Raw genomic sequence first — 26,855 nt, 5'->3', positions numbered from 1 at the left:
TAGAACAGAACTCAATTCAGTGGAATTTTATATGCCAAACGAAAATCGACTTTATTTAATTCGCAATAAGGGTTATTTTAGATCGAATTGCGATATACAAATTCTCAATTATTAAAACTCGCGGACAATGCAGATAGGGGGATGGATGGGAGGGCAGGGGTGCGACACAACGTACCTATCCGCTTGTGGTCCTTGAAGTCCTGCTGCGGCTCGACGTAGGGCCTGAGTTCGTCCTCCTCGTATCCGGTGTTCATCCATTTGTCTCGCATTATGCTCTCTAGGGACGCACGCTTCGCAGGATTCAGGACGAGGAATTTCTTTAAAAGATTCTCGCAGTCCGTTGACATGTAGAACGGTATTCTGGAGTTTTATAAAAAAAAAACCAAAAAAGAATTGTATTAGAAAACGATACTGTACAGTGTATAAGTTACGGTAAAAGTAGATTTTGCGGCAAATGTTTTACTGGTGGTAGGACCTCTTGTGAGTCCGCGCGGGTAGGTACCACCACCCTGCCTATTTCTGCCGTGAAGCAGTAATGCGTTTCCGTTTGAATGGTGGGGCAGCCGTTGTAACTATAATTGAGACCTTAGAACTTATATCTCAAGGTGGGTGGCGCATTTACGTTGTTGATATCTATGGGCTCCAGTAACCACATAACACCAGGTGGGCTGTGAGCTCGTCCACTCATCTAAGCAATAAAAATAAATAAAAAATGTACACATTTTCCGGTAAATGTGCACATTTGCCTCCTCGTTTGGGTAATGTGCATTCAACTAACAAAGAAGGCAAATGTACATTGAATTCACAATGACCATGTCGTTTTGGTAAATGTGAGCATGACATACAAAATGCGAAATCGCAAGTGCTAGTAATGTGGTGCGCATGCGCATTCTTTGTTAGTTGAATGCACATTTCCCAAACGAGGAGGCAAATGTGCATGCACGTTTACCGGAAAATGTCAAATGTCAATCAACCGGAAAAGGTCAAACCCGCAAAATTATAATTTGCGTAATTACTGGTGGTAGGACCTCTTGTGAGTCCGCGCGGGTGGGCACCACAGCCCCGCCTGTTTCTGCCGTGAAGCAGTAATGCGTTTCAGTTTGAAGGGTGGGGCAGCCGTTGTAACTATACTGAGACCTTAGAACTTATATCTCAAGGTGGGGAGCGCATTTACGTCGTAGATGTCTATGGGCTCCAGAAACCACTTAACACCAGGTGGGCTGTGAGCTCGTCCAGTAATCTAAGCAATAAAAAAAAATGTGTACATTTGCCGGTAAAAGTGTACATTTCCCAAGAGTGTACATTTACCGTAACATATACATTGCTAGTATCAATTCTCAAAGAATACCAAATTACGTGTCATGTGATTTTAATTCTATTAATTAAAATCGTCAAAAATATGACACATAATTATTATTTTTTTGCTTAATAGACACGTACGAAGAAGGCAAGACATTGATAAGGCATAGTAAATAACATTTTGTAAAAATTCATTATCTAACCGCGTTCTGTTTAATTAACGCGAAGCAATAATTCATTCGATAAAAACACACCTACAAATTTATTTTATAATAACGCCATCTAGCGACATCGTCATAAACTATTTAGTTCCAGACGGCGACACAGAGATGTCGCTAGTGTGTGTGTGCACGTACCTGTATTTCCCTCGCAGCACCCTCTCGCGTAGCTCCCGGAGCGTGGAGCCGTCGAAGGGCAGCGAGCCGGAGACCAGCGTGTAGAGGATCACGCCCAGAGACCACACGTCGACCTCGGGACCGTCGTATTTCTTGCCTGTCATTTTTATAGTACAGCGAATAAGTACACTTTACACCGAATACCTATGAAAAGCAGTTAAAAGAGGGACTCGAATGTAAATGTAAGTCGTCGTGGCCTAAAGGATAAGACGTCCGATGCATTCGTGTTGAAGCGATGCACCGGTGTTCGAATCCCGCAGGCGGGTACAAAATGTTCTAATGAAATACCTACTTAACAATTGACTTCGACTTGGCTAATTTTTTTTTATTGCTTAGATGGGTGGACGAGCTCACAGTCCACCTGGTGTTAATTGGTTACTGGAGCCCATAGACGTCTACAACGTAAATGCCGCCACCCACCTTGAGATATAAGTTCTAAGGTCTCAAATATAGTTACAACGGCCCTTCAAACCGAAACGCATTACTGCTTCACGGCAGAAATAGGCGGGGTGGTGGTACCTAGCCATGCAGACTTACAAGAGGTCCTACCACCAGTGAAAAAAGGCCAGTTCACGATCTGTTATGATACGTCCAGCCCTGCCTAGTTGTGATCGTTACGAAAATAGAATCACAACCTTAGAAACGACTAGCTGTACCCGTCCGCTTCGCTGGCCATTCAAAATTAACATTATTATTTCTCACCCCCACAAAGATTCTCATCATTAACGCCCCCGCAACCGGTGTAGGGTGTCCAACGCTCATATAAATAATAGTCTATCCATTAAGTACATGTATTTTCTACATGGATACCAAGTTTCAAGTCAACCGGATGCACGGTTCAGTAGTTATAACGGAGCATCCGTAAAAACCACTGTAGATTTATGTATACTAATATTATAAAGAGGAAAGATTTGTTTCTTTGTATTGAATAAGCTCCGAAACTATAGAACCGATTTGAAAAATTATTTCACTGTTTGGAAGTTACACTATTCCCGAGTGACATAGACTATATAATTTTTTTTTTTTTTTAAATTGAGATCCTTACTAAAACTCCAATAATGTAATCCAAGGTGTAAAAAAATTACCTAAAATATTCTTCGTAATATCATAAATAATCGCGTGCACTGCGAAAACTATTTATGATAGAATAAAATAATGTCGCGACAGCATATGTCTAACAATTATAGTTATGCCGCAATAAGTGTTCTTTTATTTTAAAAAATAAAACAATGTCAAATACCGTTGAAATTTTTGTTAAAGACCCGAGCGGAGCCGGAGCGGGCCGCTTGTATATTAATATAGACAAACCTTGGAACAGTTCAGGGGCTGCATAGGGCGGACTGCCACAGAAGGTGTCCAGCTTCGCTCCCGGCGTGAACTCGTTAGAGAAACCGAAATCGGCAATCTTAATGTTCATCTCGCCGTCTAATAAAAGATTCTCGGCCTGAAATAACAATACACGAATGTGAATCGAGAGCTTTGTCTGTTTGATTGTCCTATCTTATTCCAATGCAAAAGATTGACGTGATTTTTCACAGATTTCTATAGTCTTACCCAACAATGTCATCCAGCTATCTAACGATCACCATTTCACCCTTGAAACTCACGTGTAATCACAAGACCCTTCAACCACCATCAATATGATTTTTACCAGATTATGTGCCCAGGTCGAGTGACCACTAATACAACAGCGTGAACTTTACCGAATATCTTAACGTTTAACAGATCATAATGGAGGAAATAACTCGCAACCTATTTAGCCCACAAACGTCCACGGATGGACATGGGGTTCAGCAAGACTCGCCACAATCAAGGGACCTGCGCTGCCTCTTTCCAGTGGATTCCCGCGACCTTCAAGAGCTCGTCGGTCGACCTTGTGTGGGAGGCCTACCCACGCTACGTCTTCAGATATTCACTCAAAAACTCAAAACCTAATGAGACAACGTTACACAATAAAACCGTGACTTGAGGTCGACCTCAACTCTCGAGGTATACACATCGTTGTGTCTACACTGTGACATCTTCAGCACATTTAGAACAATAAATAAAAAAGACGCGTGCAATTCACGTACGTAAGAAGTGAATCGTTTCGAATCGTTCCATCTCATTCCCTCCAACGGCTTTATATAAGTTCATCTTACTTTAGTGTCGCTTTTACGTTTCATTAAATATCAAAATGACAACGGTCCCAAACATAAGCCTCCCTTCAAAAAACCTTACATAAGGACACTAGGATCGAAACTATAGTTTATCTATACTAATATTATAAAGCTGAAGAGTTTGTTTGTTTGAACGCGCTAATCTCAGGAAGTATTGGTCCGATTTGAAAAATTCTTTCAGTGTTAGATAACCCATTTACTGAGGAAGGCTATAGGCTCACGCTATATATCATCACGCTAAGACCAATACAAGTGGAGCACCAATAAATAATGTTTCAAAATAGGGGTTTAAATAGCTCCTTTAACATTCTATAATACAAAAATATTTTCACTTTCTACGTAAATCAGCGGTCGGGGAACTTTTTTAAATTATTACCCCAAAATATTTTTGTGTAGGTTGATATTACCCCATGGCGAAGAACAAAAAAAAACGAAATCGCTTCTTTTTAGCATCTTTCATATTAAAGCTCCTTGGATAATTTAGAAAAGAAAACAATAACTAAAAATTTTACGATTCTAAAGAAGTTTCACTTCAATATATACTTTTTACTCACAAAAGTTTCATTTTTACCCCCCTAAAATTTCATTTCAATAAAACTACCCCATGTGGGGTAATTTACCCCGGTTCCCAGACCGCTGACGTAAATGTAGTGGGGGTAACATTAAACGTTACGCCAAAGTAACTATTCCACGCGGACGGAGTCGCGGCTTAAAGCTTAAAGTGATTAATATTATTATAGTCCTTATTACCTTGAGATCCCTATGTATGATCCGTTTCTGGTGGCAGTATTGGACGGCCGAAACTATCTGCCTGAACTTAGCACGGGCCTCCTTCTCCTTCATGCGGCCGTGTAGCACTAAATAGTCGAACACCTGTAACATTTTCGTCCTCGTTAATGATCGTTAATTCTTAATAAATTTTCACATAGGACCCAAAACGATTCGAAAACCAAGCAGATAAATCACTACATAGTATAAAACAAAGTCGCTTTCTCTGTCCCTATGTATGCTTAAATCTTTAAAACTACGCAACGGATTTTGATGCCGTTTTTTTTAATAGATAGAGTAATTGAAGAGGAAGGTTCATATGTCCATTAACATCCAATAACATCCATTAAATAGTGGAGAAATCAATAATAAATTACAGTTTCCGAAGCGAGGCGAGGGCGGGTCGCTAGTTAATAATAATTAATAACCTCTTGAAAGCCCGAACGTGTAGGTTTCACAACCTTAATTTGGCAATTCGGTTTGAAAAATGTAGCACCCGTTGTAATCAAAATAAAACTGACATTTACAACTCCTGCAGGGTGGCAGCATTCACGTTGTTGGGTGTCTATGGTATCCGGTAATTACTAAATACAATATTCGTAATAACTTAAATTGGTGGTCTCCGATCTCGTCCAGCCCTAAAAATGGCATTAAAAATATTCGTATTGCTATGAAGACGACTCACCTCTCCACCCGAAGCATATTCCATGACCAGGTAAAGTGTCTTTTCAGTCTCTATAACTTGGAAGAGCTTCACAATGTTCGGATGATCAAGCATTTTCATTATTCGCACCTGGAAAAAAAACCAAAAGGTACAAAATCAAAGAGACGGTCTTGTATTATGGACCTTGGTTAAGGAACTGTTTTCTTTGCCCTAAGTTTTCCATGGAACAAAAATATTTACGTTTTTAAAAGTTCTCTCAACGATCACTGAATTAATTGTGTGAAATTCCGTCACCTGTCTTGAGATAGAACGTCTCAATTGTATTACGTACAGACTGTCTCAAGGTTTTGAGCGTGGCTGTACGGTATCGCCCTAGAACTTCCACCACCACCAAACCATCTTGGCGTAGATGTCACAAAAGGCGGTCAAGCGAACCACCGACAACAAACAACACACTGCGATCACCAACTGGTATTTACTGGTGGCAGAGCATATTGCGAGCTCGCAAAGGTAGGTCCTGCCTACTTCTAATGAGAAATAGTTATATGGTCCTTCGTTATATGGACTCCCACCTCCCATTTCAAGGTGGGTTAAGACGGCATTTAGACTATGATGGGTAAGGGCTTCAGCAACGACTTTACACCAACAGAGACCTAAGCTTGTTCACACAATAAACCCTAATATTGACCGCAAATACGCAATAATAACAGCGCGCCAATTGACTTTCCGGTGTACACCAGACTAACAGACGCAGCAGAGCTTCGAATACAAAAAAAGGTGTATGGTGTCGTGGGACACAGAATAGGAACGAAGTTCCTTATTATAAAAATATTAATTTTAAGTTCTATTCGAGGTATAAAGAAAATAAAACTGGAGGTTTCGCAACAACCCACGGTCATTCGGTAACGTGCGAACTTATTGTGGTACACTTCATTCACGGTTGTTTGCATAAGAGTTAGTGTATTGTGCAAACGAACGCTCTGAGATCGTGGTCAATGAATGATAAAAAATATGTTTTTGTACGTTATTACAAAGTTAAGTCGTACACTGTGTGCAGTACTAATTTGTACGTTATTACAAAGTTAAGTCGTACACTGTGTGCATTACTAATAAAAATCTTACGTTACGGACGTTTTTTTCCGGCTAGGGTACCCCTCAGCGTCGTCCCATAAGGAGCTTCGTTCCAAAACTACAAATAGCCCTCAAACTACGTACCTCTCTGAATAATTTCTGCAGCGAGCCCGGATTGAGCTGCGTCTTGTCTATAATTTTGATAGCCACCTCCTTGCCGGTGGGAACGTGCTTCGCCAGTTTCACTTTCGCGAAGTTACCCTTACCAATCGTTTTTAGTAGCTTGTACTTTCCTATAGAGAAAACAGAACCATAGTAAACCACAGACCCAGAAACCCGGTGGTAGGACCTCGTGTGAGTCCGCGCGGGTGGTACCACCGCCCTGCCTATTTCGGCCGTGAAGCAGTAATGCGTTTCGGTTTGAAGGACGGGGCAGCCGTTGTAACTATACTTGAGACCTTAGAACTTATATCTCAAGGTGGGTGGCGCATTTACGTTGTGGATGTCTACGGGCTCCAGTAACCACTTAACACCAGGTGGGCTGTGAGCTCGTCCACCCATATAAGCAATAAAAAAAAAAAACAATAATACCAGGAAGAGGCAATCAGGTTGGGTTTTCAGCATGCCAACTATGTACAGTTGGCATGTTATACAGAGCTAGGAGTTTCAAACAATGACCATTCCATCCAATCAAAGCCATCAAAGCTGTACGCGTTATCGTCAGAATAAATAGGACGGACTAATACGGGACAAAATCAAGCCAGAAAGATAAGAAATACAATTAGACAAACAAAAGGTCAAGAAACGCGGACTGATTAAGTAACTTTACCGACTAATTAATGTAAGACTTGGCTTGGTTTGGACACTTCTTTGTTAAATCTATTCTCAGTACCATTATACTCGAAACTATATGCCCGTAACATCCAATTTTAATTTTTTATTAGTTTTAGGACATCTTGCAATCAGGCAAGGGTTGTTGTGGTCTAAAAGACCCGTTATTATATCTTTAGTCTCTCCGAGGTTTCGATCTAATAATGTTACTACTTAATATAAAACGGGCCGGGCTCAAAACTGGTCTGGCCAAATTGAACAAATACAACAAAACAATAAAAAAAAAAAAATATGATACGACAAAAAGTAAAATTATAATTACCGATGTGAGGTTCCTCCGAAGTCCGTGACCTCGACGAAACCCTGGTGCTGCCGCCAGAGGTCCCTCCGCCGGCGCCCGCCGACGATTCCGACGCGCTCTGTTAAAACAGCAGGTTCTTTAATAATCATCAATCACTTTACGTACGCCAAGTTTGGTCATTGAGAACTAAGCACTAACACGGTCGCCGGCCACATAAAGAGGACAGGTGAGGAGGAGCCGGGGAGGGTTGGGGGGGGAATAGTGATGACCGAAACAGTTGACAACAACTCGCTAGGCTTACTAGCTTTACCAGCAGGACTATCGAGCCGGGTAGGGCTGGGGAGGGGGGGATAAATGACCGACCGAAAAAGGTGACAACAACTCGCCAGGCTTACTAGATTTACTAGATTTACCAGCAGCACTATCACATAATGTACCTAACTATGTTTACATTCAAGTACTTTTGAAGAGTAGGAAAAATCATCATCAATCAATATCACATCCATCCACAAACACAGATACGCAAATGTTCAGAACGGTAATATTAAACTTTGATTAAGCCGGAGATTGTGGCGGGAGATGAGCGATGTACACGTGGATTGCATCCACATTGACACATCCTTTGCCCCCCACCCCCCACTCAGCTCCCACGTGATCTCCCCTTGCAATAGCGTAATATCGGCCGCATGGCTAGCTATTGAAGTACACAGACAATTATACCAACACAAAACAGTAAATTAATTTTTAACAAAATTCTATAGACTAGCGTGTTTGCCAAACTACAAAGGTCCAAGAATTTATATGCTGGCCTGTTGAAAAGAGCCTGCACCCTGCGGTTTTTTGCCACCATTCGAATTTTTGTCGTTAGAGCAACAATTTTGAGACATCAATTTTGCCAATAATGTATTGGTTGATCTTACATCTCATGATTGAGAATTTCATAGCAAATAAAACCTGATTAATAATAATGCCCTGTTTGGAAACATACCTTTATGGACTTTTAAATGGATTGATCAACGTAGAGGAATAGTTCAAGGACATTTAGGACACGAACGAAACACAGAGAATGGCTATAATTACGTTCTAGATGAGTCAATATTTTTGTTTAGTAAAGCCAATACAAGCTCCATAAAAAATCTACTTACACATACTTGCGTTTGAATAAAAATAAAATTTTAAATGAACTAATTTAAGTTTTGGAAAGATTTGGATGGAATACTGTGTCTTAGAAAGCATACAATATATAGCATACAATAACAACAACACATGTGAACATTATCTAATTCATTGATTTTATACGATGATATTGATTCCTTCATCATGGAAATCAGTCGTGAACATTTATTAAGTATGGATTTCATTGGAAAAATTGGGAACCGAACACCGTTGCATCTCTTGATGCAAATGCACCGGGCGTTTCATCCTTAATGCGGGATTTACATTACGAAATTAGTGTCATGCATGTTGAGCTCAGTTTCACGAAAGTAGTTTCGATATATGCGAAAGTAATTTCGTTAAAAAATTAGTGTCGCGAAATCCACAGTATCGCAGTAACCATGGCGCCTTCAGCATCAAAGTTATAATTTGCTATATTCAATGTAGCTAAAGAAATGCTTATAATATAAGCATTTCTTATAATATAAGCATTTATTTCTTCATTTTAAAAAGACTATCAAAAAAAAATTTGGTAGATTCGAGGATGGTCAACAAGAAGGTATTTAGGTGCAATGAAGTTAGTCTCTGAATTAGCAGATGAAGATCCTGAGGGTTATAAAGACTATTTTCGAATGAGTGAAGATAATTTTGATTTTTTACTGTAGGTGTTTCGAGTCCCAGAGACAAACTTGTCGCTGATATTCATTAAGATCAATTTTTTTTTCTATACTCCATTGTTGGTTTGCCATTTTCAACGCTTGAAGCGCGTCCGAACTAACAATACACACGTCCGCACAGCGCAGGCCCTTTCGCGACATTAGTTTCACGTCGCGTCTACACTATGAAATTAATTGCATGACACTAATTTCACCAAAAAATCGCGCAGGTCACGAAACTGATTTGCATGCATGAAATTAATGCATGCATTACGAAAGTATTAAATTACACGTGAAACTGTTGGTCAAACTAATGTCACGAAATTAATTTCATGCCACTAATTTCGTAATGTAAATTCACCTTTAGACACGACGACTTTAAATATTTAGTTAAGATGTAAAATTATTTTGCCGTAGCGGACGTAGCGTATCAATAAAATTAGGATACCGAAACACAAGTAAGGATCATGTCATGTTATCTTGTAACTACCCTCCCACCAGCGAAATCCACTAAATAAAACAAACAAATACGTCTCGTTAACTCCTCACCGACATTTATCCGTTTCCACAAGACACCCGTTCGACCGGGTTCATTGAACCGGCTACTATATATCCGGATCGTGTTTGCTCGTAAACGTCCTGATATATGCGGGCTTTGGTCCTTTCGGGGCCAACTTGTGTATTTAGCAGAGGAAAATGAGATTTAACTTGACATTTTCATAGGTGAGGGTAGATTGAAAATAAGGGGAAACCAGAGGTCATTTGTCGGAAATTATTACACGATTGCGTGTGTGGCTTTTACCGAATCTTATTAACCAATAAAGATTCCCTTTGTTTCGCCATTCAACTAGTAAACTTATCTACTTTGGGCGTATTAGATCTGGCTCAAGCTTTTCAAATTTAGTATTCATTTTATACATATAATTCGTATAAGTTAACTAATCTTACCTAGATTACGTGCACGAGTAATTTTATAACATTTCGTCCGGTATACGTAATTAAGTAAACATTTATCCATTTTATCTAAAAAAACATATATACAATTTTATACACATTACGCGTAATGCACAAGAAATTGATACACATGTTTACTTAAATCTCACGTACAGACACAAGGACGAATATTTGTCACATAAGATAACAAATTCCGTATCGAGAAAACATCATAATTTACAATTTAGTTGTGCATTGGGTCTTTGAACCTATTGGAACGATGATAAACTACTCACATGCTCGCTGGGGTCCATACAACGATCTGTCAGGGACACATTCCAGTTAACGAAATGCAGACTTTAATAATATTCTTTGACGTCCAAGGTGGCGGCATTCTCATCAAGACTCTTTGGGTTTCTATTAACAGCTAATATTAGTTATCTGTGGCCTCATCGACAAAGACACGTCATTACGGATCCTCCCGATTCATTAGCAGTGCTTTTAGGGACCACAAGCACTGGTCACTTGGCAACCCGACGAAGGGCTCGACGAGTGAATTAACCCATAGACACAGCCCACTGAGTTTCTTGCCGGATTTTCTCAGTGGGTCGCATTTCCGATCTGGTGGTAGTATTTGCGAAGCACTGCTCTTGCTAGGCCCAGTGTTAGCAACACACCCAGTTTGAGCCCCATGAGCTCACCTACACGTCAAGGAGAAGCCTCTCAGGCTGTCAGCACAGGCCACAGGTAGGGAAAATAAAAAAAGAAAGACAAAGATCTTCAACCTGGTCACAGAAATTGTCAAGTGTGGTTCATGCAACACAAGTTACACGCAAGCTAATAAACCTCGGTTTGGCTTCCGATTTTAATTTTTAAGGCTTTCCGGCTTCGTTTTCGAGACTATCGTATTACATCTTGCGCTTTGGTGAAGTCGATTATGTCTGTATACATTTAAATCACTTGCCACATGCACGACGATGTAGATTAGTAGATACAGGATATAGGTTCAACGGTTTTCGATATTCATAATCATTAATAATCAAAATAAGGCGCTATCCTTCTTGAACTATCCGAAAATATTTTGCTTATAGGTTTTTGCTGCATTATTGCCATCATTAGCCCACAATCGTCCACTGCTGGAGATAGGGCTCTCCCAATCCACATAACTGATCCCGATCTTAGGCCTCTCCTAATCCATTTGTTTACAAAATCACAAACAATATGTTTTCATTTTGTTAAATAACAAAATACTATAGAATGCATCTTCGCAGTTTAAAACTCGGTCAAATTCATTCATTAAAAAATATGTATGTATATATATAAGACAATAATTTTTGTATTAGTCCATGCAAATCTTGCTTACCCCGTGAAATTTCTCTATGGCTTTCGCCCGTCGTCGCCTACGCCAAAGCTTGGATAGGAACACTGGTGCCAGAAACGGCAGTACGCGGTGTCTCATCGTTTGAGGGTTTATTTTGATGGCTTGTCGAATGCGCCGCACGAGAAAAAACGGGCTAGCTTAACCGCTAACAGTTGTCACTGCGATATTTTACTGTTAATTACGGCACTTGTAAAACAGAAACTTTCCGTTTTTACACTATAGAGATTACAATTGCACTTAAGAAAACATATATAGGGATAATCAAAGGCTATCTTCAAGATTTTATTGTTAGTCACTCGTCAAAATAACCTTTTTTTTGTACGATAAAGATAGCCCAGTGATTTTGTCGCTTAACTAACACGGGTGGGCGAACTCTGGGCTCAACCAGGAAGATCACTGCACGCTTCCACACTTTATCAATACTTGAAAAAACCTAAGATACTATAAATATATAAAAATAATTTGTGCTTTACATTTGATAAAAATTAGACACTTGCAACATACGACGCGAATTATTTAGTACTCATGTAATTAACTGTTTTTATCAGAGGAGATTTGTAATTTAAATTATAAAATAAATAATTTAGAAACGGCTCGTTAACTGAATTTGGCACGTGTGTGTTTTTGTGGGACGCTCGCCGCGAAAATATAATATTATTCTCCCAAACAAGTTTTGGCACTTCTATGTCTTCTGTAATACAATTATACGTAGTCTATCCGTACTCGCCCTCTTCGCTGCGCATTTAAAATTAATATATTATTTATTGTCATTATTATTATGGAGTCCAACACTCATATAAATATTAGCCTATTCATTAAGTACATGTATTTTCTACATGGATACCAAGCTTTAAGTCAATCGGATGCATGGTTCAGTAGTTATAACGGAACATCCGTAAAAAGCAATGTAGGTTTATATATTAGTATAGACACGTGTATTGACTGGGCTGCTATTTTACTTAATCGTCTTCACTTTAGCCTTTAACTTATAAGAAAGTGTACTTTTGCCTTTTTTTTTCGAAACTTTGCCGATTTAAATACAAATGTTCGAGATTGTTCAATACATTAAAATTATTTACTCAAAGAGATAATATTTTTATACGACTCAATAACTAGGCGATGCTTTATTATTTAATTTATTTATTTTTTCCTACCTAAACTGGTAACTGGGATAACCCCACCAACCAGCGTAACCGGGCGAGTAGGTGAGTTGACGGGGCTCTAACCTGAAGACGTTACTAACACTAGCCCTAGCGAGAGCAGTGCTTCGCAGAGTCTACCACCGGATCGGAAACGCGACCCACTGAGAAGATCCACTTATCTATGCAATAAATATGAAATAAAAAATATAATTTGTAATTATTTTTTTTCTAAATTAAAAAGTCTAATGCTTTATTTCTTATCGACTAATTTAGCGAGAGTGATGGTTTCTGGAATTGATGAGCTGCTGAATTGGAATGTTCGACTACTTCGGTTTAATGACAAAAGGAGTTTGAACATTACGAAAACTGAAGACGACAGGGTGAGAATCGGAGAAGAAATTTTCGCGGACAGAATTTTAAACAATTTCCGGTGGTGTCATTGCTCCTCGACATTCATTCATCATAATAGGATCCTAATCTACACTAATATTATAAAGCTGCAGAGTTTGTTTGTTTGAACGCGCTAATCTCAGGAACTACTGGTCCGATTTGAAAAATTCTTTCAGTGTTAGATAGCCCATTTATTGAGGAAGGCTATAGGCTATATAATATCATGAGGCCCATACAAGTGGAGCACCAATAAAAAATGTTTCGAAATATTTTCACTTTCTACGTAAATGAAGTGGGGGGTAAATTTTAGCGTTATGCCATGCGTTATACAACGCGGACGGAGTCGCGGGCAAAAGCCAGTCTAAAATATTTTCTAATCTGATTCGCGAATTCATTAACTACCTTACAATTGATATTTAAATGTTTGTCTGTTGTCTTTGCACAATATTTCCACCTTGAAACGTGTCTATAGTCAAATTCTAAATTGTATTCTATATAGCATTTTCTTCTATTCTATAGAAGCAGTAATGCGTTTCGGTTTGAAAGGTGGGGTAGCCGTTGTAACTATACTGAGACCTTAGAACTTATCTCAAGGTGGGTGGCGCATTTACGTTGTAGATGTCTATGGGCTCCAGTAACCACTTAACACCAGGTGGGCTGTGAGTTCGTCCACCCATCTAAGCAATAAAAATAAATAAAAATTACCAAAACGACATGGTCATTGTGAATTAAATGTACATTTCCCTTCTTTGATGTTAGTTAAATGCACATTACCCAAACGAGGAGGCAAATCTGCACATTTACCAGAAAATTAATAGTACCGGAAAAGTAACATTAGATTAGATATTAGACACATATTTATTGGGGGCATTTTTTTTTCCTACCTATGCTGATAGCCTGGAGGGGCTATTTCAGCTTCGCCCTAACGTTTGTAGGTGAGCTCACGGGGCTCAAACCGGAGAGTTGCTAACACTGACCCTAGCAAGAGCAGTGCTTCGCAGAATCTACCACCGGATCGGAAACGCGACCCACTGAGAAGATCCGGCGAGAAACTCAGTGGGCTGTGTCTATAGGTTAGTTCGCTCGTCGAGCCCTTCGTCGCAAGCGACGGGTTCGACGAGGACGGTGACCGGAGTTTGGGGGCATAGTTGCATCAGTAGTACACGTTTATACAAGAGCACACCCAGTTCTCCGCACAAGCCCAAGCCTTAACCGCTGGAGTTTCAAATCACATCTCTGAATGACTAACAAAAGCTTCTTCGCTACTACGGTACCTTTAAAATATGTATATTTCGTAAGCAACAACTAGTTACAACAATACAATACTGATAAGAATGACTCCAGACGACCTGAATGCCGATATGGTAATTGACTCTCCCTTCGCTTATCCGAGACGGTGATTGTCAAACTTTTTTTTGTCCTTTGGTTTTTCAAGACAAAACTAATTGAATTCAATATGACGAAAACGTTTGATATTACACGATTATATTCGACTTATTTTATTAAATACTAGCGACCCGCCCTCGCTTCGCTTCGGAAACATTATTATTGTTGTATGAAATTTTATTATTGACTAGCTGACCCGGCACACTTCGTAGTACCTTAATCGATAAATAAAAGACCTAAACTTTTGTATAAAATAAACTTAAAACAAACAAAAGGAATCCGTCCGACGGGGGACACGTCAAAGGAAAAACAAAATTGTTATTTTTATTTAATTCCCAGTTTTTTCATATTTATCTACCGTTTAAACCTTCTCTGGACTTCCACAAATAATTCAAGAATTTCAGAATTAGCCAAATCGGTCCAGCCGTTCTCGAGTTTTAGCGAGACTAACGAACAGCAATTCATTTATATATATATATATATAGAAGATAGAAGATTCATTTATAAATCCGATAGAATCGAATATTTCAGTTTTGTAAACGTAAGGCTAAGGTAATCGTGATGTTAATATTTGCGTTCAGTTTGAGAAGCATCGAGCCAAGGTAATGAGCCGTGGACACTGATAATATTTAGGAAATAGGTGCGCCGCCTACCGTACCGCAATTCAATACAATCTGCTTTAAACTGGTACCTACAGGGTTTTAATGTTGTGTTATTAGAATATAATTCAGTTAGAATATAATTAGAATATAATTAAAAATAATGGAACGGTTTGAGGTATATGGATCCAGCACTAATAATAATTCTCGGCTATTCATCTGACGATACCGGTACGCGAACCTGCCTTTTTTATAGCTTTGATACTTGAACGAGCTCAAGGCCCATCTGGTGTTAAGTGGTAACCAAAGCCCAAAGACATCTACATCGTAAATGCCGCCACTCACCTTGAGACAAGAGTTCTAAGGTATCAGTTGTAACATTACAACGGCTGCCCCGCCCTTCAAACCGAAACGCATTACTGCTTCACGGCAGAATTAATCGTTGTAAATAGACATGCTTTAACAAAAATTGACTTCAAATAGAGAAAAAAGACATTGCAAAACAAATTAATATACACTAAAAACAATAATCATCGAAATTTGTTGGCGTGATATTGAGTTATTGAGTTATTCATCTATTTATCGCACACGTACTTAATGCAAATTTAAGACTTTTAAGGTTTTCTCATGGATACCATTATCAGAACTGGACTAAATTGAAATGGGCCGACACGGGAAGCATCAGCTTTCTAATAAAAAAAGAATCATAAAAATCCATTCACCCAAACAAAAGTTATGAGGTAACAAACATAAAAAAACAGTCGAATTGAGAACCTCCTCCTTTTTTGAAGGCGGTTAAAAATACACCTACACATACCTACTGCCCGCATGCGTACTATTATATTTTCTTAATAAAACGGTATTTTACAACACGGTTCCACTTTTAACACGAAAAGAACAATCTCCAAAAATCCTCTTATAACACGGTACTTCTACAACACGATAACGAGATTTTTGTTTAATTATAAAATTATGCACTATAAACACACAATATATAAGAATTATCGAAGTTTCACTGCTTATTTTTTCATGTATCATAAGTAACAAAATACATAAAGGCATAATTGAGATGGTTCGTTCGTAGAAAAAAAGCACTCCTTTTTTGTAGTCTTCTAGACTATAACGCGGTTTCGCGCAACACGGGGCTTTGTAGGAACGTATCCTTTTTTTATGATTGAAAGATTACTGCTTAGCAACTGAGTTAGCAAAGGCTCAGCCAGGAGGGGTGGGATTTGCTAGCAACTACCCGAGCGCCTCCGAAGGACTTAACACCGCAAGAGCAATTGCTTCGCGAGTGAATCTACTACTGGATCGAATCGCGACCCGCTGAGAAGATCCTGCGAGAACCTCAGCGGGCTGATGCATGGGTTAGGTTGCACGTCGACCTCTTTGTCGAGTTCGACGAGTACGCTTACCAGGAACGTATCTACCGCGTTATAGAAAAGCTACCTGTACATCCTTACTTCAACCACTACCCCAAACTTCCCGCTGTATATATTGTCGGTGCGTGTAATAAGCGAGCACTCCCGATCCACTAATGGTGCTTTTAGGTACCTCAAGCACCGGTCATCGTTAATTAACCCTCAGATCGAATAATTAACCCACAGACACAGCCCACTGAGTTTCTCGCCGGATCTTCTCAGTGGGTCGCGTTTCCGATCCAGTAGTAGATTCTGCGAAGCACGGCTCTTGCTAGGGTTCGTGTTAGCAACGTCGTCAGGTTTGAGTCCCGTGAGCTCACCTACTAGTTAAGGTTACGCTGAAATAGCCTCTCAAGGCTCTCAGCTTAGGTAGGAAAAAAAAAAGCGAGCGCCACTATTCAGTAAATAGGTAAAGCACCAATATTACTTTTTCAACTCAATGATTGAAATCCAATAACGTTTCGCTCGTCGACTGGAACCAACTGAAAAATTCAGAGCGCGTTCAATCGATAACTTCGTTATAAATAGCAAAGTCGTCGATGCTTTTTTTTTTAATATAATTGTTTGTACACGGAGAAAACCCGTTATTTATTTATTTATTTTATTTATTGCTTAGATGGGTGGACGAGCTCACAGCCTACCTGATGTTAAGTGGTTATAAGCAGGGTGGTGGTACCTACCCGCGCGGACTCACAAGAGGTCCTACCATCAGTAATTACGCAAATTATAATTTTGCGGGTTTGATTTTTATTACACGATGTTATTCCTTCGCTGTGGAAGTCAATCGTGAACATTTGTTAAGTACGTATTTCATTAGAAAATTTGGTACCCGCCTGCGAGATTCGAACACCGGTGCATCGCTACACACGAATGCACCGGACGTCTTATCCTTTAGGCCACGACGACTTCTACAACAGTTAACAGTTCACATGGTATTTTGAAAGGCTTACGGATCTCATGCACGTCACAAAGTTAATTCCGACACATAATTATTTCGCAGCAGAATCAGGCGTTATCTTCGACCACTAATAGCAATGGTAGACAGCGGCTTGGCTCTATCCCTGGCATTTCTGACGTCCATGGGCAACGGTTACCACTCACCATCAGACGGGCCGTATGCTCGCCTACAAAGGTAATAAAAATTAAAAAAGCAAAAGATTACAAATTTTGCAACTTCGATTTTAAATACACGATGTTATTTCTTCGTCGTAAAAGTGATTTCATTTATTTTTGTTTTATTGCTTAGATGGGTGGACGAGCTCACAGCCCACCTGGTGTTAAGTGGTTACTCGAGCCCATAGACACCTACAACTTAATGCCGCCACCCACCTTGAGATATGAGTTCTAAGGTCTCAGTACAGTTACAACGGCTGCCCCACCCTTCAAACCGAAACGCATTACTGCTTCACGACAGAAATAGGCAGGGCGGTGGTACCTACCCGTGCGGACTCACAAGAGGTCCCACCACCAGTACTCTTAAATCCGAGCTCACTTAGACAATTCGGTACCTGTCGCAATAATTCAACCCCACCATGTCCGAATCGCTCCATACAAAAACCGCTCTTATTGCGTAAAATTAAGATACCTCGATTGCCACATTATCAAGAGAATGTAAATACCTAACTTTGTTTAGACCTGCAACTACATTCTCAGTGTTCCTAATGGTAATTTTTACACACAAACGTATCAGTGTGCGCGAGTGCCAAATTCATCTATCTTTTGTCACTGCCATTGACATGGACGACGTTAGCGTTTAAGACGCTTGTCCGTCAGCGTGTTTACAAAATATAGTATCGTCGTTGTCAAACTAAAATCTGCTATGTGCACTTTTTTGAGATTTTTACTTTTTGACCTTTTCGTATAGTTCACAGCCCTATCTACCGTATAAAAAAAACTGTTATGTGTCTATAGCTTTAATATTTATCTGTAGCTTTCATTTGATATAGTTCTTAAAAATTCACCTTCATATTATAAAATTTTATACGAAACTGTTTTTCAACTTAATTCAAATTAGAGTTTTTGCACATAGCTGATTTTGGTTTGACATTCAAATTTCGTAGAGATTGTATATTTAACTTGTGATAGGGCGTTTAGGGTCTAAGGCCAAGACCAGTAGCAATCAAGACCAATAGACTAAAGCCTTAGGGCTCCAGAACCAAAACTCTGTGTCTTTTTGTTTTATACTATAGGCCCGGCCCGGCTTCAAAGGGGTGCAATGTAGGATTTTCAACGTTTATGTAATAAACTAATATATGTATCACACTTAAAAACCTTCCTCTTGAACCACCCTATCTATTGTTGAAAGGTACATTAATATCCGTTGAATAGTTTAAAAGATCTAAGCCAACAGACAGCGGAAGCGACTTCATTTTTAAACTACGTAAAGATACTCTTATAGTATTTTCAAAATCAAAACAGATCTAATCGACTAGTTAATTAAGGCACAAATTAGTTTCTTTTATTTCAAACAATCATTATTTTTATTAATTTATAGTAAACTCGACGATATATCGTCTTTTCGCATTAAAAGTGTACAATTTCTAAAAATATTCGTAATTGAGTTAATATGCGGAATCATTTGGTATCATCTATCACCAGTATTTTTCTCATAAATACTGTCAAAAGAGTGTAGTTTAGTTTTAGTTTTTTTTTTTTGTTTACCTATGTTTTGACTACTATTAAAAAAATTAATACCTAATTTTATCTTACTTTATAAGACAGATAATGAAACTGGTAAAAAATAAATACATATTACAAATATGATTTAAAAATATTACATCTTAAACCTTCAAAACGCCCCTGTAAAATTGGTAAGTTTCGAGATTATGTATACAGTTTTGATGCGAGAAGACGATATAATCTTCGTTATAGACTTAGTTTAATCAGACTAACGCAAAATTTACGACACCCGCATAGAAACATTAAGAAGAACAAGAAGAAATATGAAAATCGTAGAAGAGAATGTCACCACAATAATAACAGCGCAGCGGATTCGAATCTCGAATACCCGATATAGTCACGTGTCCGGTGTATCGATACACCCGGTGAGCGATCCGATACTGATCGGACCCACGGATTGACGAGGGCACGACATTCTATAAAAAGCTTCGGAGAGCAACGGAGCACATTGTTACAGTGCAAGTCGTCCGTGAACAAAACCTGTGGCGGCGAGCGTAATAACCTAGATATTAATTTAGATCTCGTGTGTACAACCCCGATAAAAGTTCTGATTCATTTTTTTTTAAATTAAATCATCCAAAAAAATGTTTGTGTGCAAGTCACACACGGTAGAAGTGAAACTTATAAAAAATAAGAATAATCGCAAGGGTCAACCACCAACCACTCCGCAGTGCAATGGAGCAGCTCACCCTGGGGGAACCGCCTGCACGATCACGGTATCTCTACGCCAGGTAAGTATGATTTAGCAAGAGAAAATTTATATTTTGTTATCAACAGATGTCGCTGCACGTAAATTCAATAATTCCTGAATCGCGATGACGAGATGTTACACAGTTGATAGGCGTTCTCGAGCTCGAAATTAAATAGAAATGATTGTAAATTATTTTATATGATATGAGGTAGCGCCCTCTGTGAATTGATAACTTAACTTCACGTTTCATTTTTTCGTTTCATCGAGTTTGAAATCACACTAGAGATGGCGTTAATGGTTGAATTTATTTATCTGTTAACTGGTAATTGATAAAAAAAATTACCGATATTTTTATTGGTTGAAAATACCGGTAAATCTTTTCGTTGAAAAACTAATTTTGCTAATGTTAAACTTGAATGGTAGAGTTTCTTACATTTATTTTCGATTCAGTGAACTTTAGAAGCTACAGGCTTAGGGCTAATTAGCTTAACTAATTAGTACGAAATGATTAGTGGGAAAAACTCTTTACAAATTTTCCACCACGGCGGTGCGCTGGTTCAATATTTTTGAATTGATTTTTCTTACAATAATTACACATTGCAATTTTTTCCGCTCCCAAGCACTTTCCGAAATGATCCCATATTTCTGCATTGCGTTTCGGCATTTTAAATTAGATATACACTTTAAAAATCCACAACAACAAAGTAAGCAAAGTCTCAAACACACAAAAACAAAGTCAAAACACACAAACACAAAGTACAAATCTCTTAAAATACAAAAACACAACTTTACCAAAATAATAGAAAAGATGCACTGAGCCGCCAAAATGTCAAGTACCAAACAAAATATTACGTTTAAAAAATCAACCAATCGCGTCATCTTCGCGTTCGGTAAAAATATCGTTTCATTTCAATTTTTTAACGAAAAAAATTATCATTAACTGTAAAATACACCAACTTAAATATTGTGCTTTATTTTGAGGGGTATAGAGCATACAATGAAATCATAAAATTCAATATTTTTTACATGATAAGTTGAAAACATCTGCAAGGCGAAAATGAATCTTACGTGTTGAAATAAAGTTGAAACTTGTATAAATATAATTTCCAATAATTGCCTATGCCACTACACGCAGTGTTTTTGTAAAACGGTATTTTTAACCGTTTTGGGTAATTTTATTTATCGAATAGAAGTGTTAATTTTTTTTACCGGTAAATTTATTGGTTAATGGTTATATTAGCCACCTCTAAATCACACCCAACAATTCTAAAGAAGTTTCACTTCAAAAATTCCTCTGATGTAGTTACTTCGAATAACAGAATAGTTACGTTATGGGTGTGCGAGAGAGATGAAGTTCCGTGTCGGCTCAATCACTAATGCACCCTTCAAGCCGAAACGCATTACTGCTTCACGGCAAAAATAGGCAGGTTGGTGGTACCTACCCGCGCGGACTCACAACAGGTCCTACCACCACTAAAGTTTAAGTCGTTATTATCGACAAGTTTGAACGAATGTCTTGAATGTTGAATTTTTTTTTTATTTTTTTTTTATTGCCCTTGTAGGCAGACGAGCATACGGCCCACCTGATGGTGAGTGGTTACCGTCGCCCATGGACTTCAGCAATGCCAGGGGCAGAGCCAAGCCGCTGCCTACCGCTAATTTGGAGACGTTGACAAGAAACTATCTAAATATTCATGATGCTACAAAATTATCGGCTTTATTATCCGCGAGCGAACAAGTAATTATAATGTACGCAGTTCATACTCACGTCGAAAATATTGTGAAAAAAAAGAAACCCAACAATTTATTTTTACCTTTCCACATTAGAAACACCTGCTTTTCCAGAATAACGAAAAAGCCGCTTACCTGAAACAAGGATGAAAATTTAATTAGTAAATGAACACTTTAGATAAATTTGTCGAATATCTCTTACAAGAATTAAGATCCAACGAAATGAAATTTAATTAAAACTAAAACCGTAATAACATACCATTGATTTGAAAGCTGCAACAGCCATTATACAATCAATTATGATTTTGATCTCACGAGGAGACCTCAACCTCAATCTCATTCTACATCTCCGCGGCATGGCCACATGTTAACGTTTACTACTTCATCGTCATATGTATGTTTTTTATTCATAATAATATGTATATAAATATATCGAAGAGTGAAAGGCTAGTTGGTTTAAGCAACATTACACTTAATACGCGACATTTATCTTAGTAATTAAAGGTCCGATTTATTTGGTACTAGCCGCACTCGCCCTCTTCGCTGGGAATTTAAAATTAACATTATTATTTATTGTCATTATCATTAGGCAGTCCAATACACATATTAATATTAGCCTATCCATTAAGTACATATATTTTCTACATGGATACCAAGTTTCAAATCAATCGGATGCATGCTTCAGTAGTTATAACGGAACATCCGTAAAAAACACTGTAGATTTATATATTAGTATAGATTAGCATCAACAATTCGATGTTTTTAATTGTACTTCAATTATATTTACTTCATTAACATTCATTCATCATAATATTTAACGGCCGTCTGATGTAGTGGTAAGTGACATGGTCACTACACAAGGGGGTCGCGGGTTCGAATCCCGCCAAGGGAAGATATTTGTATGATAAATTATATAAAATGTCTTTTCCAGGGTTATGGGTGTATATTAAATATATGTATGTGTATAATAAAAACCTTACATTTATTTCCGTTACCTAGTACCTGTAACACAAGTTCTTTACGAACTTAGCACGGGACCAGTTTACGTGGCGTGATCGTTAGTAAATATTTATATCTCTTTATTTATTTATTAAAATAGCCGAAAAAGTTTTTTTTTTGTCATGACATGTTTTCCAAATTTTAAACTTTAAATGGCTCTAACTTTTTTAGAGTGCACGTCAGCGCATCCCTATTTTCATTGAAACGAAAGTGTGACAGACAGTAACAGAGATTGTGCAAATTTCTCTTCAACGGGGCGTGACGGACGGACAGAATCGATATCGAATAAGCAACGGCCAACGTTCGGGGTTCGGTTTACCTTTCCTATTGTTTCATGTTTAATTGGAACTCAGAGTCAGTTACGATTCGATTCGCGGCCATTGTTTTTATTGCTGTGTATAACAAACAGTGTTTGTGCAATAATATTTCGACGCCATTAAAATTTAAATTATAACCCGTCTGATAATATGTTGTATGTGATAATAATATATATACCGTGCATGTGTTTGTATATGTATGAAGTATTATTATCAGTTTGGTTATTTTCACATTAAGTTATGCACCTACCACAGGATTCTCTACACCACCCTTGGTTGACTGGTAGAGAATGCCTCAGGCATTAAGTCCGCTATTGTACTTCTGTGCATTAAGTTAAATAAATAAATAATATAAAAATCTACTATTAGATTTAAGTTTTAAGCTTCGTAATAAAAAGCTGCGTTGTTTTTTTCATTCAATTATGTTTCATTTTTAATTTTATCATAACCATCGAGATCTAGATAGCATCTATTTATAGCTAGCACAACAATTGGAAGCTGCGGAGGAACTTAATTAAAACAAAAACAAAACTAATCTTATTGATGCCAATAATTCTAATAACATTTTTCTGATCTGCACTTCAGAAATCACCAATTGCTGAGTTGAATCAAAATAACCCAAGTGAGTGTTTTAGCTTTACTACAAACAAACAAGAAGATTTTAAGCATCCGTGACCTACTGAGTCAAACTCTAGGAGAAGTAGTTTTAGTGGTCGTCGTGGCCTAAAGGATAAGACGTCCGGTGCATTCGTGTTGAGCGATGCATCGGTGTTCGAATCCCGCAGGCGGGTAGGGTGGGGCAGCCGTTGTAACTAACTATACTTGAGACCTTAGAACTTATATCTCAGGGTGGGTAGCGCATTTACGTTGTGGATGTCTATGGGCTTCAGTAACCACTTAACACCAGGCTGGCTGTGAGCTCGTCCACCAATCTAAGCAATAAAAAAAAAATCTACTACGCAGAAATCGAGATACCAGTTTTGAGGCAAATTCCTCCAGTCGGTATTTCAGTACTATTGAAAAATTGGCCTCAGGTCTTACATTACACATACCAGGAGTGGGATGAACTCTAAAAACGGGAACAAATAAAGTTGATTAAAAAGCTACAACTGCGTATAAAAAAGTCTACAAACACAATTCCGCAGTGCAACTAAAAGCTAAAGCAATTGGTTAAGACGCGTATACAGAAGGAAACGCTTTGTGAAACCTTTCAAGCTAAATGAAGTCACGGGGCATCCTAAAGCTATTCTGGTACGAAATCAGCTGAGATGTAATTGCGGCTCTCATCGGCTACTATAACATCTATTTTGAGAATTACGTGATTTTGTCATCATACTTTGAAACTGCAAGAAAACATATCTTAGTCATTCTCTTAATAGGGTAGGATTATCAGATATTCCAAAATGGTATTGCTTAGATAGGTATCGTAGAAATAATCTATACGAACATTTTGATTTAGAAAATAGTGTCGAGGTGTAGAGACCCAAAAAACAAAACGAACGAAACCGCATAACAGCCATTTTCACAAAAAGTAAATCCGGAAAATTCCAAACTTAATCATATCATGTATATAGGACGTAAAATAAGACCCGAAAAAAAACACAGGATAACCTGACAACCTGAACAAATGCGAAAAACGATAGTCAAATGTTTACTGGTGGTAGGACCTCTTGTGAGTCCGCACGGGTAGGTACCACCTCCCTGCCTATTTCAGCCGTGAAGCAGTAATGCGTTTCGGTTTGAAGGGTGGGGCAGCCGTTGTAACTATACTGAGACCTTAGAACTTATATCTCAAGGTGCGTGGCGCATTTACGTTGTGGATGTCTATGGGCTCCAGTTACCACTTAACACCAGGTGGGCTGTGAGCTCGTCCACTCATCTAAGCAATAAAAAAAAATAAAAAAAAAAAACATTTCACTTATATTATTTTGGTCTACACGCAATCTAAAAACAACACTTTCTAAACTTATTTTATATTAGCATTAAAAACATCTTATTTCGTAAGAAGGAAGCAAAATCTGTAGTCTGTAAGCTGTTTTTTTTTTCATTTCGTTAACGTAGTAAAAAATCATCCCAATAGTTTAATTTTGTCACGTTTTACCTAAGCCAACAAAAAATTTGAGTAGCTCTTGAACTCATAACGATGTAACCACTACCTAGTGGTCCCGCAGTAGTCGAAATTCGACTATAATTAATTGAAATTAAAAGTTTGAACATTATTATGATTCTATTGTCAAATTATATAATTACAGATTTCGCCAAGACTACACTTCAGACAAATATTAATGAAGACAAACAATATTTAATCTATTCTCAATTTGACCGCAGACCATAAACAATATGAAAAGTTTGACAATAAGCATGCGTGTGTGTGTCAAATACATGATAGTGTGTGTAAGGTTTTTTATGGGTTTATTGTAATTTTCATGCATAATTTTAAAAAAAATTGGAGTATTCTGCACTTCTTCTCAATATTCTCTATAAGTGTGGGAAATTTCATACTACTCCGTCCGCGCAATTTTCGTAAAAAGGGATACAAAGTTTTCGCTTCACGTATTAATATATAGATTCATAAGATTTAGTCTTGAAACTTATTCCTGCTACGTGGTTTTACTCCACTTATATCCGAAAGAGGACAGGTCACAGCTCCGAGCTTGTTTGAACGTTGCGAGAGATCTTAGTGTATGAATACCTGAATGTAGGTTAGGACGAAGTCTGTACATAGCTTTTCAGAAAGCCTTGACTGGTTCTTAGATAGAACGGCATAAAGGGGTTTATTTATTGTGTAGACCTATTTCTTTTCTTTTCTTTTTATTACTTAAATGGGTGGACGAGCTCACAGCCCGCCTGATGTTAATTGGTTACTGAAGCCCATAGGCATCTACAACGTAAATGCGCCATCCACATTGAGATATAAGTTCTCAAGTATAGTTACAACGGATGCCCCACGCCAAGCTGAAACGCATTACTGCTTCACGGCAGAAATAGGCGGGGTGGTAGTACCTACCCGTGCGGACTCACAAGATGTCCACCAGTAATTAAACATACAAACTGCTATTCGTTGAATTATATTATAGGATATTTTTATATTAGTTCTTTACTACTAATATACATCACATTCTAAGAGTCTCAAAACTTAAAATAAAAAGTTAAGAAATAAGATTTGCCAGGAAAGCTGTAAATTCATATGAGAGGCGCTTTGGGATCTACTTTGGGAAAAATGTATGCGAAAATTGTCTTACCGACATTTTCTGCGCGGTCTCCGGGGCCTTCGTGAATTATAAAAGATCCAAGTAAGAAGCCACTAGGTTTTGTGGCTCGAATAAATTTAGCCGGAGAGTTTATTAGATGGGATGATTGCAAAAAAAAAATTATAGTACTTTCGCTTGGCATTGTGAGTAAAATAGATAGATCGCGTATATCCAAATTAGTTAAGAGCGTTTTACTGGTTTGTATTTCTCATAACAGGGGCGTTTTAAATTCATTTACATTTAAATTCATGACAATTAATTAAATCTATATATATATATATATATATATATATATATATATATATAAAAATGAGTTGCTGTTCGTTAGTCTCGCTAAAACTCGAGAACGGCTGGACCGATTTGGTTAATTTTGGTATTGAATTATTTGTGGAAGTCCAGAGGAGGTTTAAAAGGTATGAAAATGCTTGGAACTGTATAAAAACAAACAATTTTGTTTTTCCTTTGATGTGTTCCCCGTCGGACGGATTCCTTTTTTTCTAAGTTTATTTTATGCATTATTTATCGATTGAGGCACTACGAAGTCTGCCGGGTCAGCTAGTTTAAAATAAATTTCATTGCATCTGCCATTATTTTACTCTGCACTACCTTTAGTTGACCAGTAGAGAATGCCTTAGG

General features: G+C 38.1%; 1 protein-coding gene across 33 annotated transcripts in view; it reads right to left on the bottom strand.

The window, feature by feature from the left end:
* The window catches only part of LOC101740714 (serine/threonine-protein kinase MARK2), a 234,162-nt gene that overhangs the window by 36,066 nt on the left and 171,241 nt on the right, over positions 1-26,855 (bottom strand). For all 33 annotated transcript variants that reach the window (XM_062675698.1, XM_062675703.1, XM_062675711.1 and 30 more), the window contains 7 exons: positions 7,510-7,606; positions 6,501-6,649; positions 5,307-5,414; positions 4,604-4,726; positions 3,003-3,138; positions 1,656-1,791; positions 176-360 (listed from right to left, as the gene is read on the bottom strand). In XM_062675698.1, the coding sequence (XP_062531682.1) occupies positions 176-360; positions 1,656-1,791; positions 3,003-3,138; positions 4,604-4,726; positions 5,307-5,414; positions 6,501-6,649; positions 7,510-7,606 (934 nt within the window). The remainder of the gene's footprint in view (positions 1-175; positions 361-1,655; positions 1,792-3,002; positions 3,139-4,603; positions 4,727-5,306; positions 5,415-6,500; positions 6,650-7,509; positions 7,607-26,855) is intronic.

This window comes from Bombyx mori, chromosome 24 (assembly GCF_030269925.1).
Source record: "Bombyx mori chromosome 24, ASM3026992v2".
Taxonomy (NCBI): domain Eukaryota; kingdom Metazoa; phylum Arthropoda; class Insecta; order Lepidoptera; family Bombycidae; genus Bombyx; species Bombyx mori.
The sequence above is the reverse complement of the archived record's forward strand: the minus strand, read 5'-3'. Positions and strand labels throughout refer to the sequence as shown.